The sequence below is a fragment of the Vanessa tameamea genome, chromosome 11 (genome assembly GCF_037043105.1).
Source record: "Vanessa tameamea isolate UH-Manoa-2023 chromosome 11, ilVanTame1 primary haplotype, whole genome shotgun sequence".
Classification (NCBI taxonomy): domain Eukaryota; kingdom Metazoa; phylum Arthropoda; class Insecta; order Lepidoptera; family Nymphalidae; genus Vanessa; species Vanessa tameamea.
Window position 1 is genome coordinate 418,667 of NC_087319.1, and position 19,537 is coordinate 438,203.

The 19,537-nt window shown below is 40.2% G+C and overlaps 2 protein-coding genes across 3 annotated transcripts in view; one reads left to right on the forward strand and one right to left on the reverse strand.

The window, feature by feature from the left end:
- LOC113400913 (proto-oncogene tyrosine-protein kinase ROS) overlaps positions 1–11,092 on the forward strand; it is a 34,309-nt gene extending 23,217 nt beyond the window's left edge. The window contains exons 12-37 of one of the 2 annotated variants that reach the window (XM_026640602.2): positions 28–261; positions 560–761; positions 1,130–1,319; positions 1,404–1,522; positions 1,598–1,793; positions 1,906–2,072; positions 2,232–2,419; positions 2,848–3,052; positions 3,287–3,556; positions 4,026–4,231; positions 4,320–5,158; positions 5,261–5,401; positions 5,687–5,921; positions 5,996–6,192; positions 6,453–6,588; positions 6,729–6,862; positions 7,230–7,436; positions 7,597–7,736; positions 7,818–7,982; positions 8,470–8,664; positions 8,749–8,968; positions 9,044–9,141; positions 9,245–9,354; positions 9,458–9,621; positions 10,036–10,086; positions 10,418–11,092. In XM_026640602.2, the coding sequence (XP_026496387.2) occupies positions 28–261; positions 560–761; positions 1,130–1,319; positions 1,404–1,522; positions 1,598–1,793; positions 1,906–2,072; positions 2,232–2,419; positions 2,848–3,052; positions 3,287–3,556; positions 4,026–4,231; positions 4,320–5,158; positions 5,261–5,401; positions 5,687–5,921; positions 5,996–6,192; positions 6,453–6,588; positions 6,729–6,862; positions 7,230–7,436; positions 7,597–7,736; positions 7,818–7,982; positions 8,470–8,664; positions 8,749–8,968; positions 9,044–9,141; positions 9,245–9,354; positions 9,458–9,621; positions 10,036–10,086; positions 10,418–10,803 (5,395 nt within the window). In that variant the 3' untranslated portion in view covers positions 10,804–11,092. The remainder of the gene's footprint in view (positions 1–27; positions 262–559; positions 762–1,129; positions 1,320–1,403; positions 1,523–1,597; positions 1,794–1,905; positions 2,073–2,231; positions 2,420–2,847; positions 3,053–3,286; positions 3,557–4,025; positions 4,232–4,319; positions 5,159–5,260; positions 5,402–5,686; positions 5,922–5,995; positions 6,193–6,452; positions 6,589–6,728; positions 6,863–7,229; positions 7,437–7,596; positions 7,737–7,817; positions 7,983–8,469; positions 8,665–8,748; positions 8,969–9,043; positions 9,142–9,244; positions 9,355–9,457; positions 9,622–10,035; positions 10,087–10,417) is intronic. The other variant, XM_026640603.2, reaches the window with a different exon arrangement.
- On the reverse strand, positions 10,981–19,205 carry LOC113400916 (smad nuclear-interacting protein 1). Its single transcript, XM_064216292.1, has 12 exons — positions 18,589–19,205; positions 18,411–18,513; positions 17,288–17,419; positions 16,897–17,013; positions 16,195–16,283; positions 15,454–15,529; positions 15,308–15,379; positions 13,482–13,544; positions 13,180–13,371; positions 12,595–12,795; positions 12,031–12,245; positions 10,981–11,866 (listed from the first exon to the last, which is right to left on the reverse strand). Exons 1-12 carry the CDS (start codon positions 18,953–18,955, stop codon positions 11,628–11,630), a joined length of 1,866 nt encoding a protein of 621 aa, XP_064072362.1. The 5' UTR covers positions 18,956–19,205; the 3' UTR covers positions 10,981–11,627.
- Between the last annotated feature and the right edge of the window lie 332 nt (positions 19,206–19,537).

Sequence of the window (19,537 nt, forward strand, 5' to 3'; positions counted from 1 at the left end):
TTCTCATGTCATATTATACAATTTCAGGGCAAATATAAGCGAGTCAATGTACAACGTCGAAAATTTAATCCAGGATACCGAGTATGTTATTCGAGTAGCGGCTGTAACTGAGTCCGGATCGGGACCGTGGTCATCAGAGTTTGTTGGGAAAACTTTGACGTTCTCTCCTACCACTTTACAAAGTACTTTGTTGTGGTCAGGTCCCGACGGACTTTTGCAAACGGATTTGACTGGGGACAAATTGCAAACTCTAATTCACAGGTAAACAGTAAAGACTATTTCATTTTAGCCGACTTTGAAAAAGTCGGTGTATTCAATTCGTCAGCGGATATATCTGTATATATGTTCGGGTATAACTTTCTTGTTTGTGATCCTATTTTGATGCTTCGTTTTGTATTTGGTTCTAAATACCAGTTTAAGTTGGGCCACTAGTAAGTTGTTAAGTTTTATTTAAACAGTCTATTCAAACAATTCTTTGAAGTCAGTTTAAATTTGGGTTTTTATAATATCTGTATATACTAATAGTTTTCTTAGTAAGCATGTACCATTTTTTCAACAGATCCCATCTTAAGAATTTGTACATCACGGACATTTCATGGTACAGAGATAAACTTTACCTCGTAACAAACGCATCGACGGTAATGTGGTACAACACCACGACACATGAAAAGGGAATAATGCCCAATATGGACAACGTTGGAAGCTTGGCTGTGGATTTTGTCGGGAAAAAGATTTATTGGTCAAATCCTAAGCAACAACTGGTAGGTGAAATTATAATGTTATACTAATAGATATCAGGGAGAAATTCCAATAACTCATAACGGTAATAATACGTTCCCGATTCTATTCCAGTCGAACTTCGTCTATTCCTCATAAAAATTAACCTGAGCTTAATCGTAACTACTACTTTTTTGTATCAGTTACGATACGATCCCGATTATATTCCGATCCTGCTTTGACCGAACCGCAACTGGTTCGTTGCAGAATAGGAATACGGCTGATCGGCAATGATTATGTTTCGATTAGATCACGATAATCTGTTGAATTTGTTAGCAGAATTGGCGTCCAGTTTTTAACTTTCTTTCCTCTTTATGCCCGGACATAAAATATACAGCATGTTTATTTCTAGATAACGCGAGGGAACTTTGATGGTGGAAACAGAGAACCCGTCCCTATAGTAACTGTGGCGAAAGAGCTCACCATTGACTCATTGGGAGCCTACATATATTGGAATACAGGTCACGCTGTGGAAGCTGCGAGATTAAATGGCGAAAACAAAATTATTTACTATCCAGCACAATTGTTTAGTGGAAAACAAGGTGCGTACGGAGCACACAGTAATAAAAATCGTTCGAATGTTGTTTTAATATTTGAGATAAATATAATTTGATTATTGGTTGCAGTTATGGGTTTAACAGTAGACTTAGAAAACAAATGGTTGTATTGGTTAGTCAGAAGTTATGATGGTTCGGAATTGCATCGAGCGCAAACGGCGGACCAAATATCACTTGGAACGAATGAGGTTTGATAATAAAATAAATATAATTGTGATTTCATTTACGTTATTACATAATTAATATAATGGATTAAATTTCAGGTTTCCGGTTCATTAGTAACACGTTTATCTGGAACGGCGACACTCGGACCGCTTTGCTATTTCAGTGGGAGACTGGTGTGGGTACAGGACGCCTCCAGGGCTGTCGTGTCTGATTTAGCGGGGAAATATACTGCAGAGCTCATCCCACGCGTCCATGTAATCGCTGTTAGGGACCCTACTCTACATAGAGACAGCGGTAAATTTATTATATTTGAAGAATATTTTTTTTCTCAAATTAGATATTAAAGTAGAGTTCGATTCAAAGGTTCAAGCTTCAGGTGATATTAATTTATTTTTGTACATTTTAGAGTCACTCGTCGCTATACCGGAGACAATAAACGCGACTTCAATCAAGGTGGAGGGCGAATGGGACAAGTTTAACGTGACGTGGGCCCCGGCGGTGCGCGTTAACGTCAACAACAGCAGAGTGTACTACGACGTCAGCTTGCATTTCCACGGACAGTACAAAATTGAGGTAAACAAAACACGCGCTCCTTACTCATATTTGACGATTAGAATATCACTCCTAAGCACGTCCTTAAGTCCACACAAGTCCCTCAAATCGCAGAACCAGTGTTCTCCTCGTCAGTCTCTGACTGCACCTCGACGACATGTAATAATAGTAATGCGGCAGAGGACGGTGGACGTGCCGTGGGTGGAGCTGTCTTCGCGCGCCGTGTCGCCGTACAGCAGCATGGACGTGACGGTGCGCGCGCACACGCAGTGGGGGGGCGGCGCGGCGGCGCGCGGGGCGCTGCGCACGCCGCAGGCGCCGCCCGCCGCGCCCCGCGCGCCGCGCGTCTACGTGCACGCCGCGCACAGGTACGCGACCTGTTGCTAATACTGGCTTATCTGACATGTTTGCTGTTTCACTACCTCATACGTTTAAGGTCTACTGGCGATCCTATGACCATTCTTGGATTCGATTGGCAGCGTATACTTCCGTACTTCGGAAAGTATAAAAAGTCTTTTCTTGCAAGCTTGATCTCTCTTCGATCTTGTTGGATTACTGTCCCTTCACATTATGAGTGAATTGACGTAGACGTGGGCATACTCATACACGCCTTTATAGTATATCCACCACACACACATTCATTCTCTCTCCGTCTGAAATTAGCCCCGGTTGCCGAAAATCAATTAGAGCTCAGATCAAAGAAATGCAAATAGATTAAATTATCTTGTAATCCTTATTATCTTTTATCATTTATATACCTGCGTGAAGTAATTAAATTAGTTGTACGAACCCACAGCGGCGGCCCGTTGACTGCCACGTTCCGCTGGCAGTCTCCAAGCAGAAGTAACGGCGTGGTGCGCGGGTACGAGGCCCAGTGCTGGGCGGTGGGTGCGCGCGCGGCGCCCGCCAAGCCTTCCGCCTGCGCAGATGCGCGCCTGTCACCCCTTCATACGCAGCTCATGCTGCGGGACTTAGCACCTGCTTCCACATACTTTTTTCAGGTGAGTCTTACTGAATTTATTCTACATTTATTGGAAAAAAATGTGTGTTTATATTTAAACTCACCGAGTACTTGTCTATATTTTTGGAAACTTTTTATGATTGACGTTACGCCATTCTCAGCTTGTACGACAAAATGTAGTCTCGTTATTGAAATGATTATATCAATACACGAACAAAAACTTAAGAAATCAAAAGTCTGTCTTTGTGTTTTTGATTAACTAATTCGTTTGTAGGTTCGAGCATTTACTGATGCAGGGTTCGGGCAATACTCTGAAATTGTCTCGGCTTCATCTGATGACATCAACCCCATTCCCAGAGTGATGATATCATCCCAAGAGTCAATAAAAATTGTTGATTTGGACTCAGGAGAGAGTGAAATTATTCCAAAGAGTACTGGGGTGCCGATAGACTTTGATGTCGCTATCGAAGAAAATGTTGCTTACTGGGTTAACAATTTAGAAGAAATGTTCTCATCCTGGATCGATGGAAGTGGAAACTTTAAGGTTAGATTAATACTGTTTTAGTTAATTTAACCCGCACCCGAGACGCCTAGATATATGAAACGCGAATTTTCAGTATAAGCAATTTTGTTACCTGCTTTAAAAAAGGTCTTGTACGTAACTGAAAAATAAATAAGATTTTTGTTATGTTATATATTAACCATTCCTTACATTACCAATGTGCCACCAACCTCGAGAACTAAGATTTTATGTCCCTTGTGCCTGTAGTTACACTGGCTCACTCACCCTTCAAACCGGAACACAACAATACTGAGTACTGCTATTTGGCGGTAGAATATCTGATGAGTGGGTGGTACCTACCCGACGGGCTTGCACAAAGCTCTACCACCAAGGAATATTAGTAATGCTCTAGAAGCAGTCATTACTAATATTGATTTTTGATATAATTGACATATTATTATTTTTGGAAAAACTAAATTGTGTATATGCTTAATTCAAAATTTTCTTTTAGTTGACATCAATCAACGGCACTGCGAGTAGTATTTGTGTGGATTGGGTCAGTCGATCTGTCTATTGGACCCAACGAGAGTTAGCCTCTACAGAGTCATACGTAATGTATCGAGCTGACCTAGGAATTGCTAATTCCCGGCCACACGTAACACGAGTGCTGACTAGGAAACAACCGATACACAGCTTGCAGATCGCTCCTATGTTGGGGTAAGTTACAGCTTTTCATTATCCACCAGCGAGATTTGTTTTATCTTAATCCCTTCTCATCCTCTACTCACGCAATATTGCTTTGCAGATCCTTATACTGGTACGAAGAAGACAGTCACCCAGGCTTCGGAGTGCTAATGACTTCAAAAATAGACGGCAGTAATATCAGAACATTTTTTAATAATACAGACGAAGATGTATCTTCATCTGATTTTCAAGAAGAATGCAAGTGTCCCGATAATCCACAAATTGCAAGTAGCTTCGTAATTGACTTAACGAGTAATAATTTCGAATTGTATTGGGTGGATCCTTGGACTCATCGAATTATTGTATCTGACTTACATGGTTGCTCTTGTAGAGTGATCATTGATGCTACGGAGAAAAAGAAATATGGGTTTACACCAATGTCGATCACTGTAGACAGCAAGTATATTTACTGGTACAATTCAACAGAGAAGAATATTTACTATACGAGCAAATTGAAAAAAAATAAAATAGAACAAGTCAAAACTACGTTTGGATACAAAATAATGGCCTTAGACCCAGCGAGCCAGCCGTATCCTCCTCGCCTTTGCTTATTTCCAAGCCTAGAGAATCTCTATCCAAACGTGACGTCACATTCTGCAAACAGTATAACTCTTCAAATGCCACCTGTGACCAAACCGAGTAAATGCACAAAAATACTGTATGAAATGACGTCTACTGAATTTACTATATTTTATCGATTACACTCGAGCAACGACACGAGTATCTGTGACCGGGAGTCGTGTCCTTACATCACGACTGCCAACAGTGAAGTTGTCCTGACTGACTTGAAGCCGTTCACTAATTATTCTGTACTGCTAGAAGCCACTAACTACTACGCTAAGCTTTACGAAGTGAAGCCAATAGTTGGTACGCCAATTATCTTGCAGACTGCAGCCGAAGGTATGTTACGTAATAATAATGTCTTGATCTTATATTTTATGACCTGAAATCTGAAACCATGCTATAATTATTGTCAGATATTTATAAGCTTAATTTTTTTAGCTCCAACTGCTCCGACAGGAGTCACAGGAGTAGTGTTAAGCCCAGTGCTAGCTCGAGTAGAATGGACTCCAAGTCCTGGCCTGTGGTACGAATTGCACTGGAGGACTGATGATACACCATCTCTTTCGCATAAATTGAAAGGTAATACTTCTCTTCATATCAAACCTGCAATAATAAAACAAAATAAAGAAAAATTTTATGTTAACAATTTATAGCAAAATGAGAAACATGTTGCTATTTCTTTCCCCGTCCCTATGATTTCACAACCCGGCAGGCCAAGGTGAAAATTACAAAATTATTTACATATATGTAATCAAGAAGATCTTACAATACTCCTTCGCACCTCGTCCGTGTGTCACGTCTACACCCAGTCAGTCATGACCGGCCCTCCGTCGAGCCAGCCCGTAATATAAGCGTTGCCGCCAGAGCACAACACGTTCGAGGTGTCGTCGGGCCGCAGCGCCGACATGACGCGCCTGTCGGCCGCCACCGCGTACACGGTGTGGGTGCGCGCGCGCTCGCCGCACTCGGCCGTGGCGGCCGACAGCGCGCCGCTGCGCCTGCGCACGTTCCCCGCGCCCGCGCCGCTCGCGCTGCACGCCGCCGCCGCCTACGCGCTCGTCGTCATCTGGCCGCCGCCCACCTCCTACCGCATCCACCAGTGAGTGTCCGCCCGTCGCGTGCGCCTGGGGTCCCGCTCGCGTGCGCGTCGGTGAACGTGTTCGTTCATTCCAGGTACGCCGTGCAGTACACGGAGGCGTCGAGTTCCGGCGACGAGTGGAAGTCGTGCGAGCAGAGCGGGAACGCGGAGTGGTCGGCGAGGGATCTGCGGCCCCGCACCCGCTATCGCTTCCGCCTGCGCCTGCAGTACGTGCCGCACTCGCCGCCTTATCACTGGCCACACGACGACCGGTTCACCTACGAAACTCCAGGTAAGAAAATACGCCTGGCCCACTCGAATAAATTTTCATTTATATTTTTAAATAATATATTCCTTTATTAAAAATAGTATAAATCATACTAGTATTATAGTTATGGTTGTTTTTTTATCTGTGTAAGAACTACTGATACGATGAATGTAAATCGACAAAAAGCTAGCGTAAAGTTAATTCGCGTAGTTGGGGTGCTAATTAATTTTTTTTTATAAGATTTTTGTTGAAGGACATCATATATAATAATAACCGTGCCCCAGGCGACGTGCCGGGCCCGCCGGGAGCGCCGCGCGTGGAGGCGGTGGGCGAGCGCATGCTGCGCACGTGGTGGGCCGAGCCCGACGCGCACGGGGCGCCCGTGCTCGCCTATCGCGTGTGGGGGCGTCCGATCGGAAGGTACGACTGAGTGGTATTATGTATTAACAAAAGTTTTAAATAAGTTGATAAAAATATCTATCCTATTAAAAAGTTGCTCTTTTCTAAGAAGTAACATAATTTCTAAAGCTAGTGTTAAAGGAGTCGATACTTTGACGCAGGATAAATTACGTCGACGACAACATGACCCAGAACATAAGTGACATGTTGCCGGCCAACTTACCCGACGACGTCGACGACGAGATGAAGAAGCGCATCGTTCGCGAGGGACTCGAACTGCTCCACAACGGAACCGGTACGAATCACTGCGCATCTCGAGGCCGACTCGCACATAATAAGTAACAATAATGACCGAAAGCTGACGCGCGTGTTACATTTTTTTATAGAGACGCAATACATTATGTCAGGATATTTTAAGATAATTTCACTTATACAAGCCTCACTACAAATCACGTGACTCACAATAATGAACAGAAAAGTCAAAGTACCCTCTTATTTAATATTAATGTTATCAACACAATTCAAAAATAACTTAAATTAAATTATTGTTGTTACAGAATTGATTAAAACATACAATACATAGTGTAAGCCTTGTTTGTAATTGTCTAATTATTTGTTTATATCTTACTTAATCCGACACGCGCGACTCCGGTCCCCGACAGAGTCGTACTGGCTGGCGGGCGCGGGCGCGGTGGCGGCGGGCTACTGGGCGCGCGTGCAGGCGCGCAACGAGTACGGCTGGGGGCCGCTGTCGGCGCCGGGCGAGCTGCAGGCGGCGCTGGCGGCGCGCCCGCACGGCGCCGCGCTGGCCGTGGCGGGCGCCGCGCTGGCCGCGCTCGTGCTGGTCGTCAGCGCCGCCGCCTTCTGCGGTGAGTGACTGCCCATCTGATATAATAATACCGATGCGAGCTTTGCTTTATTATTTATTGGAATCGAACATCGATAACGTTCGAACTACATATTTGTAACCTTTTATTTATCTGCAGTGTTACATCGCTTAAAGTATTCAATGCAACATATATTTTACAGCATATAATAATAGAAGCAAGAAAAAGGCTGCTATAGAGAGTCAACTGACCGCTAACATCGTAAGGAGGGGGCCCGATGTGGAGCTGGCGACTCTCCGACAACTTCCGATCAGACATTCGACTAATATATTATATAACCAGGTGTTTATTATTTTATTTTCATCGTAATGAACTGATTTCGTTTGTTGACCATTTCTCACGTTAATCCGTATTGAACTCCAGGGCGTCCACTGTCCATCGGACGCAGAACTAGCCAGCTTACCACACATAAGGCGGGAACAGATCACTCTCACCAAATTCCTAGGCTCGGGCGCCTTCGGTGAAGTGTTCGAAGGAGTCGCGCGACAGATAAACAATAGCAACACCGACACTAAAGTTGCTGTTAAAGTAAGTCCATACTATACGAAAATCGAAGAATATATGAACATACATAATAATGTGTTTTACCAAGTCAAGGAGGTTCTATATAAATTCTGTATAAAGGCAACACTAGGTAGCTATACCTGTTCGCATATTTGCATTGTCTGAACTCGATAACGTGTGGAGGACAATATAATATAATAATAAGTAAGTCTTTCTGTCCACTTTATATATGAAATGAGACGAATTAAACAATTTTTTGCGACCATTGTCCATTTTGTGCACTCAGTAATATATTTTATGAACATTGTAGCGCTTTTGAGATATATTTCACTTGTTTTTTTATATTTGTCAATATCAACAATTTTGTAAAAAATCAATTGACTCATATTTATAAAAAATCATGTTAAATGTCATGGAACCTTATAAATACACAACTCTGTTTTTTTTAAACGTACAAGAGTAATAGCCGTATTTAAAGAATTATCATTTGATAAACATTTGATAATTTTAGACACTGCGTAAAGGCGCAACAGAACAAGAAAAGACTGAATTCCTGAAAGAGGCAGCTCTGATGTCCAATTTCAAACACGAACACATCCTGCGACTGCTGGGCGTCTGTCTCGATAACGACCCTAATTACATCATCATGGAGCTAATGGAGGGAGGCGACCTACTCAGCTATCTGCGGTCAAAAAGGACTTCTCTGGTCCGTTGGTCTTCCTTTCGTATGTTATTACCACTGAGATCACCATCACCGTCGTCTTTCCTTCTGACCGCGTCTTGTCCACAGTACACGGCGTCGTCGCTGACGCTGCTGGACCTGCTGAATATGTGCGTGGACGTGACGAAGGGCTGCCGCTACCTGGAGGAGATGCACTTCGTACACCGCGACCTGGCGTGCCGGAACTGCCTCGTGGCGTCCCGCGGGAACACGCGCGTCGTCAAAATCGGGGACTTCGGCCTCGCTCGCGACATCTACAAGAACGACTACTACCGCAAGGAGGGCGAAGGTGCGTTCCGTGAGAGGCAGGGGGACCGCCGCGAGGGCCACGATCTCTGATCTGATCCGCACGTTTCGCTTTCAGGGCTGCTGCCGGTGCGCTGGATGGCAGTGGAGTGTCTCGTGGACGGCGTGTTCTCTTGTCAATCCGACGTGTGGGCGTGGGGCGTCCTCTGCTGGGAGGTATGGATTCACATTGTTTAAGAATAATTTCGCTGTGTTTGTTTAATAATCTGACTTGATTTTTAAATTGGTACGATTCTTGACTTCGATTTTGATGTTGAAGGTGCTGTCGCTGGGCCAGCAGCCGTACCCCGCGCGCACCAACCGCCAGGTGCTGGCGCTGGTCCGCGCCGGAGGAACACCCGACCGTCCCCCCAACTGCCCCTCCGCATTGTGAGTACTGCTCCGAGGGAACTATTCTCATTGAACAACTGATTCATAATGATGATGAATTAAGGAATTGGTGTGATAAAAAATATTTTCAATCTACTTCCAGCTACGAGTTGTTACAAAAATGCTGGAGTTACTCTGCCGAAGCCCGTCCGTCGTTCCGCCACTGCCTCGAGGTGGTGACGGCGCTGCGAGACAAGACTTCCCCCAACATCACGCTGACGGCGACCGCCGAGCCCGCCCCGCACTACCTCACGCTTCTCGGAGACGGTAAGATCAAAATCAATATAATATTTAATGTATATGGAAATCTTAATTTAATATGTTTACTTGTAAGTAAAGGTGAGTAAATCAAATTACGATTCCGCGTCTTGCAATTGTGCAAATACGTAACAGGCATGAATATATATTATTAGAAAATAAACTTTTTACTACTTTAGAAAATAAATTATCTACATGTACTTAAATTTCTTGCCGGTTCGTCTTTGCATAATCAATGATCAATTTTTTTTCTTTATCACTTTAATTCAAACTTGATTAAATTATAATTTATTTTATTAATAAGCATGCTATTTTATCAGAGACAAGCATGCTGAATACGCTAAATGTGCCTAAAAATGTAACTAAACAATTCATAATGAAACGAGCCTTACTAACTGGTACGTTGCATGCACGCATGTTCAGATGCCGTCGACAACCGCACCTACCTGCTGGACGAGAACGGCAATGCTCTAGGTCAGTAATATTAATTTAACATTTTTAAGAATACTTAAGTAAAGGATATTGAAGAAACCATTGTCTTTTAAGTCAGCTTAAGACCATGTAATCGAGATAGTCGTGTATAAAATTCAGACTATAAGATGTCCATTTTCCAGAATCAGATGCAAATACTCATGTTGCTCTTGAAATTCATGCCACGCCAAACGTTAAACGATTTTAGAGAGAATGCGTTTAACAGTATTATATATATATACTTATTTCAATGCACTGAGTAAAATACCGGGATTTGATAGTATTTGTGTGTAATAATTTAATTAAAAAAATAAATAATTTAAAATTGAAACAGACGAAGATTTCCCCGAGCAAGAAATGGAGCCGTCGCACGCGCTGCCGGCGCGCAGCCCCAAGTACCTGGAGCTGCTGTACGCCGGCGCCCCCCCCGAGCCCTGCGACGGCTACGAGATCCCGCGCTCGCCGCTGGCCTACGCGCCCTTCTCGCGACACAGCATAGTGGGCGTGGCCCCCAACAGGCTCATCAAGCCACCTCTCTACAGGACGCACTCGCTGAGGGCCAACGCGAGGCCCCCCAACGCGACCATAGTCCCCCTCCGGAACGGCATCGCGAAGAGAGCCTCTCTGAGCGAGGGAGTCGAGCGACCCCTGCACGAGCGGCCGGGGCCCTCGCGGAATAATATAGACTTTGATAGGCACATCTTTAAGACTACATTTTGAACTGTGATATTAGGCAACTCGTTTTAATTCCACCGAGATACCATATTTTAATATTTAATTATTTATTTTGTAATGATAATCGTAAATGTACATATGTGGATCGATTCGCTGTAAATATAGTGTAGGCTGTAGGATGGGTTACCGTAGCCGAGACGGCTGGGAAATGAAACTATGTGGTCATAATAGTTATGCATTTATTTTATTGCTAGAACTTATTTTAACAAAAATATGTAGATGGTTCTTCTATGATCTGTTTTTAATAAATCGGAGACGTCGTATGTAACAGTAACGTAGCGTTTCATTTACTCCTATTCGCCTTAAACTAAACTATTGGATATACTACTCGTCGAGAATGATATTTATACCTATTAAAATCTGTCAAAAATAATATTCTGTGACTCTACCAAATGTGTAGAAATATTTTATATTCGTTTGCAAATATTTGAACATTAAAGTACGTCAATATGCACTAATTGGCTACAACTACAATATATAATTTAGCATCTTTAATAGAGATTGATTTATTAGTGATCGTCTACGCGCTACTAATAAAAATTAAACAAATCTCTACCGATAACAAAAGCATAGATTAAAATATGCTCAACGGGATACCGTATTTCCATATTCTTTAAACATTTTCGCAATCAGCTAATCGGCCTGCCCGTTTAACCAACTCCTAAGATAAATCATCTAAGCTATAATAGAAAAGGAAACTATTTTGATAACTTAGTTATTATAAGTGATATAATAACTCACGTCTATGAAGTGTGAACTGCTGAAGTTTATTAATCGAACAGTTCACTTTAAACAATGATAATATAAATCTACTCTCCGTCGGCCGCCGCCACCTCCTGAGCCCTCTTCTCCTGCTTGATCTGGTCCGTGGTGGCGAGAGCCAGGTTCGGCTCCTGATCGTCATCCTGGGCGTCATCTTTGCTGTTTTCGTGCAACAGGACGTACTCCCGCTGCGAGAAACCGAACTTGACGACGTCCCTCTCCAGCAGCTCCACGTAGCGGCGCGGCTCCACTTTCTTGTTGTTTACAAATGTACCGTTTGCCGAATCTGTAAGTGACGAAAATGTGAAGCTGTTATATGTGCGAGGAGCTAAAATTAAATAGTAACTTTAAAAGGCGACTACTTTTATAATCTATCGGATGTTTTGAATTTGGAGAATTCACGACAAAGCTCCTCAACCGTTCAGTGTATTTTTAACAACATGGAGGTACCCAGGTCCACGAGGTAGGGGCGCACGCGGCGCGCCTGCGAGCCGTCGGCGCGCGCGAAGGGCGTGGCGCGGTACTGCAGCGCGGCGTGCTGCTTGCTGATGGACGGGTGCTCCAGCGCGATGTCCACCACCTTCTTGTCGCGCCCGATCACGAAGCACGACTGGCGGTGGATGTACAGGATCGGCAGCGCCTTGTCGCCCTTGAACGGGTAGAACCTGCGGCCGACGGCGGCGCCGATGCGCTTAGTGTGCGGTACGGAGCTCAAAACATTCTTCGATTTTCAAAGGGTCATTTTAAAATAAATAATCTTGGTGACACAATAAAACAGAATAGTACATATGACATAACATACATATATAATTGTATTTAACATTACTGTATTTTTAGATGTTGAAAAAGAGTAACTACTGAGTTTAATGCCAGTTCTTCTCGGTAGAATCTACATTCCAAGCCGGTAGTAGCTTTACTTTAAATAGTCTGTTAAATGACAATTCAAAAGTGCTTATAAAAGCCTACTTGAATAGAGCATATTGTGATTTGATTTGAGTACACCGCCGCTCTCACCTCCAGCGTCGCTTCGGCTGCTTGGCGTCGTCGGGCTCGGTATACTTTATGACGACGCCGTTGACGGTATTCGCATCCGCGGTTAGTTTTCCAGACAAACCAAAGTTCGGTTTCTCTTTGTCCCCCGGGTTTTTATCGTTCTCGTTCTTTACTTCGGTCTTACCCCATGTATATTCCTTATTGTCGCTTGCGTTTTCAAATCTGAAAAAAATATTTATTGTCACTTTAAAAAAGATATATACTTCAGTATATGTTTGTAAGAAGACTAGAAATTACAGTTTAGACCTATCAATAAACTCTTGCTTAACTTTAAATGACAATTCAATATTTTTTATATCTTACTCTTAATATTTTTATACGTGATCCATAACAGCTATGATACCTTGATAAGCAAAGGTAACCATAACTATTATAGAGTAACTGGTTGAATCCAACTTTATAGGGATAGGCTTTACTAGTCGCAGTGTGTAATTGCACAATTAAGTTGCTAAAGCAACTGTACTCCTACTCCTCATATCACGAATTATACGAAACACTCCAATGCAGCCCTACGCACGCAGCGGGCCAGCGGCGCAGGTCGGGTACCTGGACTTGCGGTGGGCCGGGCGGTCGCGGCGCTCGTCGCGGGAGCGCTCGCGCGGCCTCTCCTCCCGCTCCCCCCCTTCGCTTCTCTCCGCTCTCTTCCCTCTCTCCGCTTTCTCTTCCCTCTCCGCCGTTCGCTCCCGTCTTCTCGTGTCCCTGTACCGATCTTCGGGACTCTTGGAAGTCGAGTGATCCCTGAAAATTGTGTAAATGTAATGGTGATACCTACTTCAGCTCATTTTATTTACTTTGATATCCTTTCGCTTTGCGTTGAAAAGCGATAACATTAGAAAAGATCTCGTTACCCACGAACTGGAACCGGCGGTTTGTCGCTTCTGCCGGGTCTCTCGCGACGAACGTCTCGGCTCCTGGAATTGATAATGATGAATCTATTATTTTCACTGTCATTAAAATTATCTATGAGACAAATGTTTAAAAGCAGAGACCGGTCATAATAAATATAACATTGATATTATTAAAGTCATTGACTGCTCTATTAATCATCACTGAATTTTTATTACATGATAATATTATATTCGATATTCACACAGATTATAAATTTTTCAGATTACAATTAAAATCTTTATTGTACGAAATGTTGAGATCTTAATTAAAATATAATACTTGTATGTAGAATCTATTATGAAACTTAACGACGGTTTCTTTTTTTATTTTTTTTATGCTAATCATATAACAAATAGCAGGACAGTGAGTCATTCTGCATTAGCTACATTATAAACATCAAAAAAACACCCCAACACGACGTATCAGTTATTTTGACACTCCCTGTACACTTACCATTGCTTCACACTTCAATAGAATGATGAATCAGGAAGGTATACCTACATAATTTCATCCAATCGTGGATATCTCTGTTTAGGTGCTATGTACTGCGACACTTATTAACAACGATTGCCTTTAAATATTCCTCTAGGATAATATATTGTGAATAAAATCTAGTACAATTTGTGTAAATTGGATAATAATCCGTAGAAAAATCTTCTTATCAAAATATTAAAAATATTTCATGTATAATGACGATAAATACATTTACTTCTAGATAATTCAATGTGGTTTATATATTTAATTCCCTTCCGAGTTTGTATCAAAAGTTGCAAATTGCAATATGACAAATTCTGTCGCTCAATTGAATAAAGACATATAAAAATTTCCTCTAAATCTGTATTTTTTAAAATGCCTTGAATCTGTTCCATTCTGTATTTACTCAATTTCTAAATGTTGTTCTCAATTTTCACTATAACTGTGTCATTTGTAGACTGTTTGTAACTATTATAGTAAATTTCTTTACGCTTCGCTATACATCTTTACATATAAAGTAATTCCAGGTTTTGCATTTGTGTCTTCTTCTATGTAATATGTTAAATATATAATTCCATTAAATATATCATGGCTCTATCTTCTCTGGTGATTTACCAAACGGATCCAAAATGACACTGTCGTTTTATCGAGTTCCTTGTTGGTAAATCTTTTTCTATTATTCTCTTCTAATGAATTATTATATTCGTACTACCTCGTCTTCGTTTAATTCTCATCTAAATATTTGTCTTAACCAATCTTCTCGTTTTCTGAGTACGTACCCCTCAGTACATGTGATCCAAAATCATGATACGGTCATACACCATCTACAATGAATGAATTTGAAGCAATGATCGCATGAGAAGTAATCAGAGATCCAAGCGGCATCCGTATGTCATCCTCGAACAATTATTTATAAATAGCAAACGAATGAAATAATTTCCAATCGGTCTCGTTCGCTTCTTCGAAAAGCGACATACAAACAACAAGGGTATGACTACACGTCTGTTTAAACGTTCAAACACGCCTAGAGTAATTATCGTTTAAGGTGAAAACGTTTAAATGTTTTTGCAACTGCGACATGTTCAGACCGAACTCATTACAATTGTCTGTAGAGGTGTCACTGTAAAAACAAATACGGTCATTTAACGTCGCGGAACAAACGCCAGGGCGACACACACATGCTAAGGCATAACAACTTGTCCTGAGGCTCGACTAGAGCTGTACTTGTGTTAAGATATTGTTACTTTATATATTAATTATTACTTTAATAGTGTGCGAACTACATTATGACGTAGCAAAGTCGTGGATGTACCTTTCTGGTGAGTATCTGTCTTCTTGCAATCTGTCCTTGTCGCGGTAACGGTCGGGCTCGGCTGGTCCCCGTCTAGTGAATACAAAACGATTAAAATATTTACTTAAATTAAGAAAATAAACAAGAGTTTTAGGGCGTTACATTACCTCTCACGATAATCTCGTGCTTCGCCAAATTCTCGCCGTTTGGGAGCCCTTTCGTAACGATTGTATCTATTATTTCCTTAAAATAAATAAAACAGTATATATGTAGTCTACATTTGAACATGACACATTAAAACATGAACTCAGATAACCTTCTATTGAACACTATCCGGTAATTCCATTCATTGTTTGAATGAGTTATTTTCACATAGTTTTATTTCGTATTGAGTTTTAGACGGGACTACATCCAATCAAACGAATATTTATTAGTTTAAGGTTTTAAACCATATACTAGGCATGGGCGACATCCGAATTTCTTTAACTTTACATTGTACCATCTGTGAGAAAGAGATGAAACAATTATGATTTCGAAATCGGTTTAACATTCGCTTCATCTCTTCCTCAGGGACGGGTTATTGTAAAGTTAAAGAGAGACAGGGCGAATACTTCACGACTTTAATGTTATCGTACATTGAATGCTTTGACGTACCAACGTCAAATTAATGACAACTGATGTTCTGACGACATCCGATTTTAGATTAATTTCGATATATCGGACATGCCTACTATATATCACTAAAAAAACAATCCACTTATAGGTTGGAAAATAAAACCCAATTTTTTTTTTAAACACATAAAAAAAGATCTTCCCTCCTCCAGTTAAGTGTGTTAGGGGTGGAAACCATAATAGTATGGTTAGGTTTGAACCTGCGACTTTCACATCGACATATATATTAAACATACCTCTCATGTCTTCTCTAGACTCATATGGCACATCTCTTTCCCTCCTATAATGGTCTTCATCCCTCCTTTGATCTTCATATCTGGGATTCCTTATTTATTGATAGAAATTACGATATAAAATATGTTATTAACTTATGACTTTATGACGGTGAAAACTCAGCCTATTTTTTATTTAATATTAAAGCATTAATTACTTATTCATAAAATAAAGCCTATTATCCCTTTTGAGTAGAGGATGATCAGAGTGAGATGAACAGGCGATAGAATCATCATGGGATATATTTATTAAATTATTTATAAATATATGAAATAAGCTGGCTGCAATGGTTTTATTACCAGATAAGGTGTTCTATTCAAAATCTTCAGTGTAAATATAAAATGTGTAAATAAAATGCTGATTGATTGTCAAAAATCTATTACCGGTTCAGAAATAATTAACCGATCCGAGCTAAAAAAGAACAGGCGAAAGAATTTTAACTTTACAAAGTATATATTAGAAACAGCCTGAAAGCGACTGTTGCAATCCCAAGGTATCACCATATGTATCATTTCCACCCATATACATCAAGTAATATTTTTAATTTGTCTACAAGTATTCGTATGTATTTCCTTGTTCAACCATGGAGAATAAGATGAGTGCTAGTTCTAAGCCAGTGATGCCGGGCTTCACTGCACCTCCTTGTAGTAAGTACGTGACCTTACCTTTTGTATTCATCATAATCCCTTTGCCGTCCACTGTATTCTTCATTGGGAACGAAAGGTGCATTTTGACGATATTTGTCCCTCTGTCTTTCGAACTTTTCATCTTGTGGTGCAAATCTGAGAAATAATCAAACAATAGTAAAAATAACTGCTCACAAAGAATAATACTAGAAAAAGATGTTATGTGCTTGTGTTACTAGTGCAAAATTTCTACTATAAAAGCTACATAACTGTACATGCTACGACGTTCAACTGAACTCATGCTCGACTTACAAAAACACTTTTGAATCGTCATCATCAATGTATATTCATTACAAAATTGCTATATTTCGTTTTATATAATAGTTTAAATGATTCCATTCCAAAGTTTATTAATTATAATAAAACAAACCTTTCGTTCCTGTCTCGATCATAGTTGTAACTGTCCTGGTACTCGTGGTGACGCGGTCTACTTGATTCCTGGTAGTACTTCTGAGGTTCACGTACATAATCTTCACCAGAAGCCGATCTATGATATTCTTTTCTGAAGGCAAGATATTTGAAATGATCATAATAAAATAAAAAAAAATAGAAAATCATTTACATTGTAAAACAACTTGATGAATTAGTATGTGTAAGAACAGCCTGTGTTTTCCAAATCCCTCGTTCAGAACTGACTTACACAGACAATGTTTAGGCACTGGACCAACAAATTAAAGTGTTTTCTGAGGCATGGTAGTATGATACTGCGAATTTCGTAGCTTCAGTCTGCTATTATGAATATTTTGACAAGCAAAACCTTTGTTATTGCCTGACTGACTTGATCTTTCAAGAGAAGCTAGAAGTATATCTAGTAATTTTATAAACATTGACATGTTACCATAAACAATAATACATAATCTTCTTCAGACACATGTAGGTTTCCTCACTATGCATTAACTTCACAAACAAGCAAAAAATTAATTATATACTCAACGATGACCTGGGTTGCAGCAAATGGCACCCACGGTAGAAACATTGAAAGTAAACTAATTATCCTTAATACATTATGTAATGCAGAGAGACTGAATGTTATTGAGTTTGAGTGTTGACAAGTAAGAGGAAAGAGAAAGATCAATGGACTGTGTAGAAGATGGCAAGATGCACAGAAGATGTACCTAGACACAGATGAATGGAACAAGGATGCTGAATTGTCTGTAAGTAAAGGAGATTGATGCAAACGAATAGTGATGATGAAAGAAACAACAAACTATTTAGTAAAATATATAAATTTAAGAAATGTAATATTCTGTTTTTGAAATAATTCTTAAATCCATTAAAATATCGTTACACCAACATTTTCAAATGTTGTATTTAATAATGTGCAATAATTAATGATAATAATAATTAATTACATACTAATAATGATTTTATTCTTTCCTTATGTATATTTTCCTTACTTCACTTTGAGGTTCATAATGTAATGTCTATAATATATAAAAAAGGAAAATCATTATTGAATCAGTTTAATTGACACAGAAATGATTTATACTTACTGGTAATATGTCCGAGATGGTTGAATACCTTCTTCTGAAGATGGTCTACGTTCTTTTACGACGCTATGCAAGCGACGCTCGGACTTGTTGTCATAATCTTCATCTGATACAAAAAAAGTTTGATAAGCTATTTAGACTAATGAATTGTTCGATAAAAACTATTGTTACACGGATCTACCTCCACTGACGGAACTCTGAGATCGTTTGGAATGCTTATGTTTGTGCTTTTTCTTTTTCTTAGGAGAGATTTCACCTTCGCTAATAGAAATAGCATCGTCGGAAACATCGTCATATGATTGTGATCGACGCTTTTTCTTGTTATGCTTCTTCTTCTTTTTCTTGTGCTTGCGTTTCTTCACACGTTTCTGGTCATCGCTGTTACTATCTGAATCTGAAGATTCAGCACGTTTTCTTTTCTTCTTATGTCGATGTTCCGATAGTGAAGAATCATCACTATCACTGTCGGACGAACTGCTAGATTTTATACTAGCATCCGACTCCTCAGATTCCTCTGAACTATCATGGTGACGCTTTTTCGATTTCATTTTAAGTTTTATAAAATTACAACGATAAATGAAATAGACAAATTACAATGAAGGCAATAGTGGCAATTATTAAAAGGCATAAACATAGATCACAGATCTAATGCCTAATAAATATTATCTACCTATATTTGCAATAATGCAATTCAGTTTGTGAAAACTGAAATGTGAATTTAAGCTATTATTTCGTAGGAAGTTTATAACACAGTCAGAGTAAAGAGTTTAGAGCACACCGCACAGAGTACATAACCACTACGTTTTATTATTTTTTGCCTTTATGGGTGATACTCTTTGTTCTATTTGGAATAGCCAGTGATCAAAGACATAAATTCAGAATTGCCATAATCTAAAACGTTAAAACCTTTTGATAGAAACACTTTAATTCAACTATTTATGAAAATAAAGTACCCACTTAAAACGTTTGAATACTTCTTTAAACATTACATTTATTACATATTATTATTATCTCATTTCGATGCATCAAAATTTTAATCAATATTGCAACATTGATTTATATATTATGATTATATTGCTACACATTTATGTATTTAAAACTTTTCTAGCATTTCAAGTTCTATCACGATC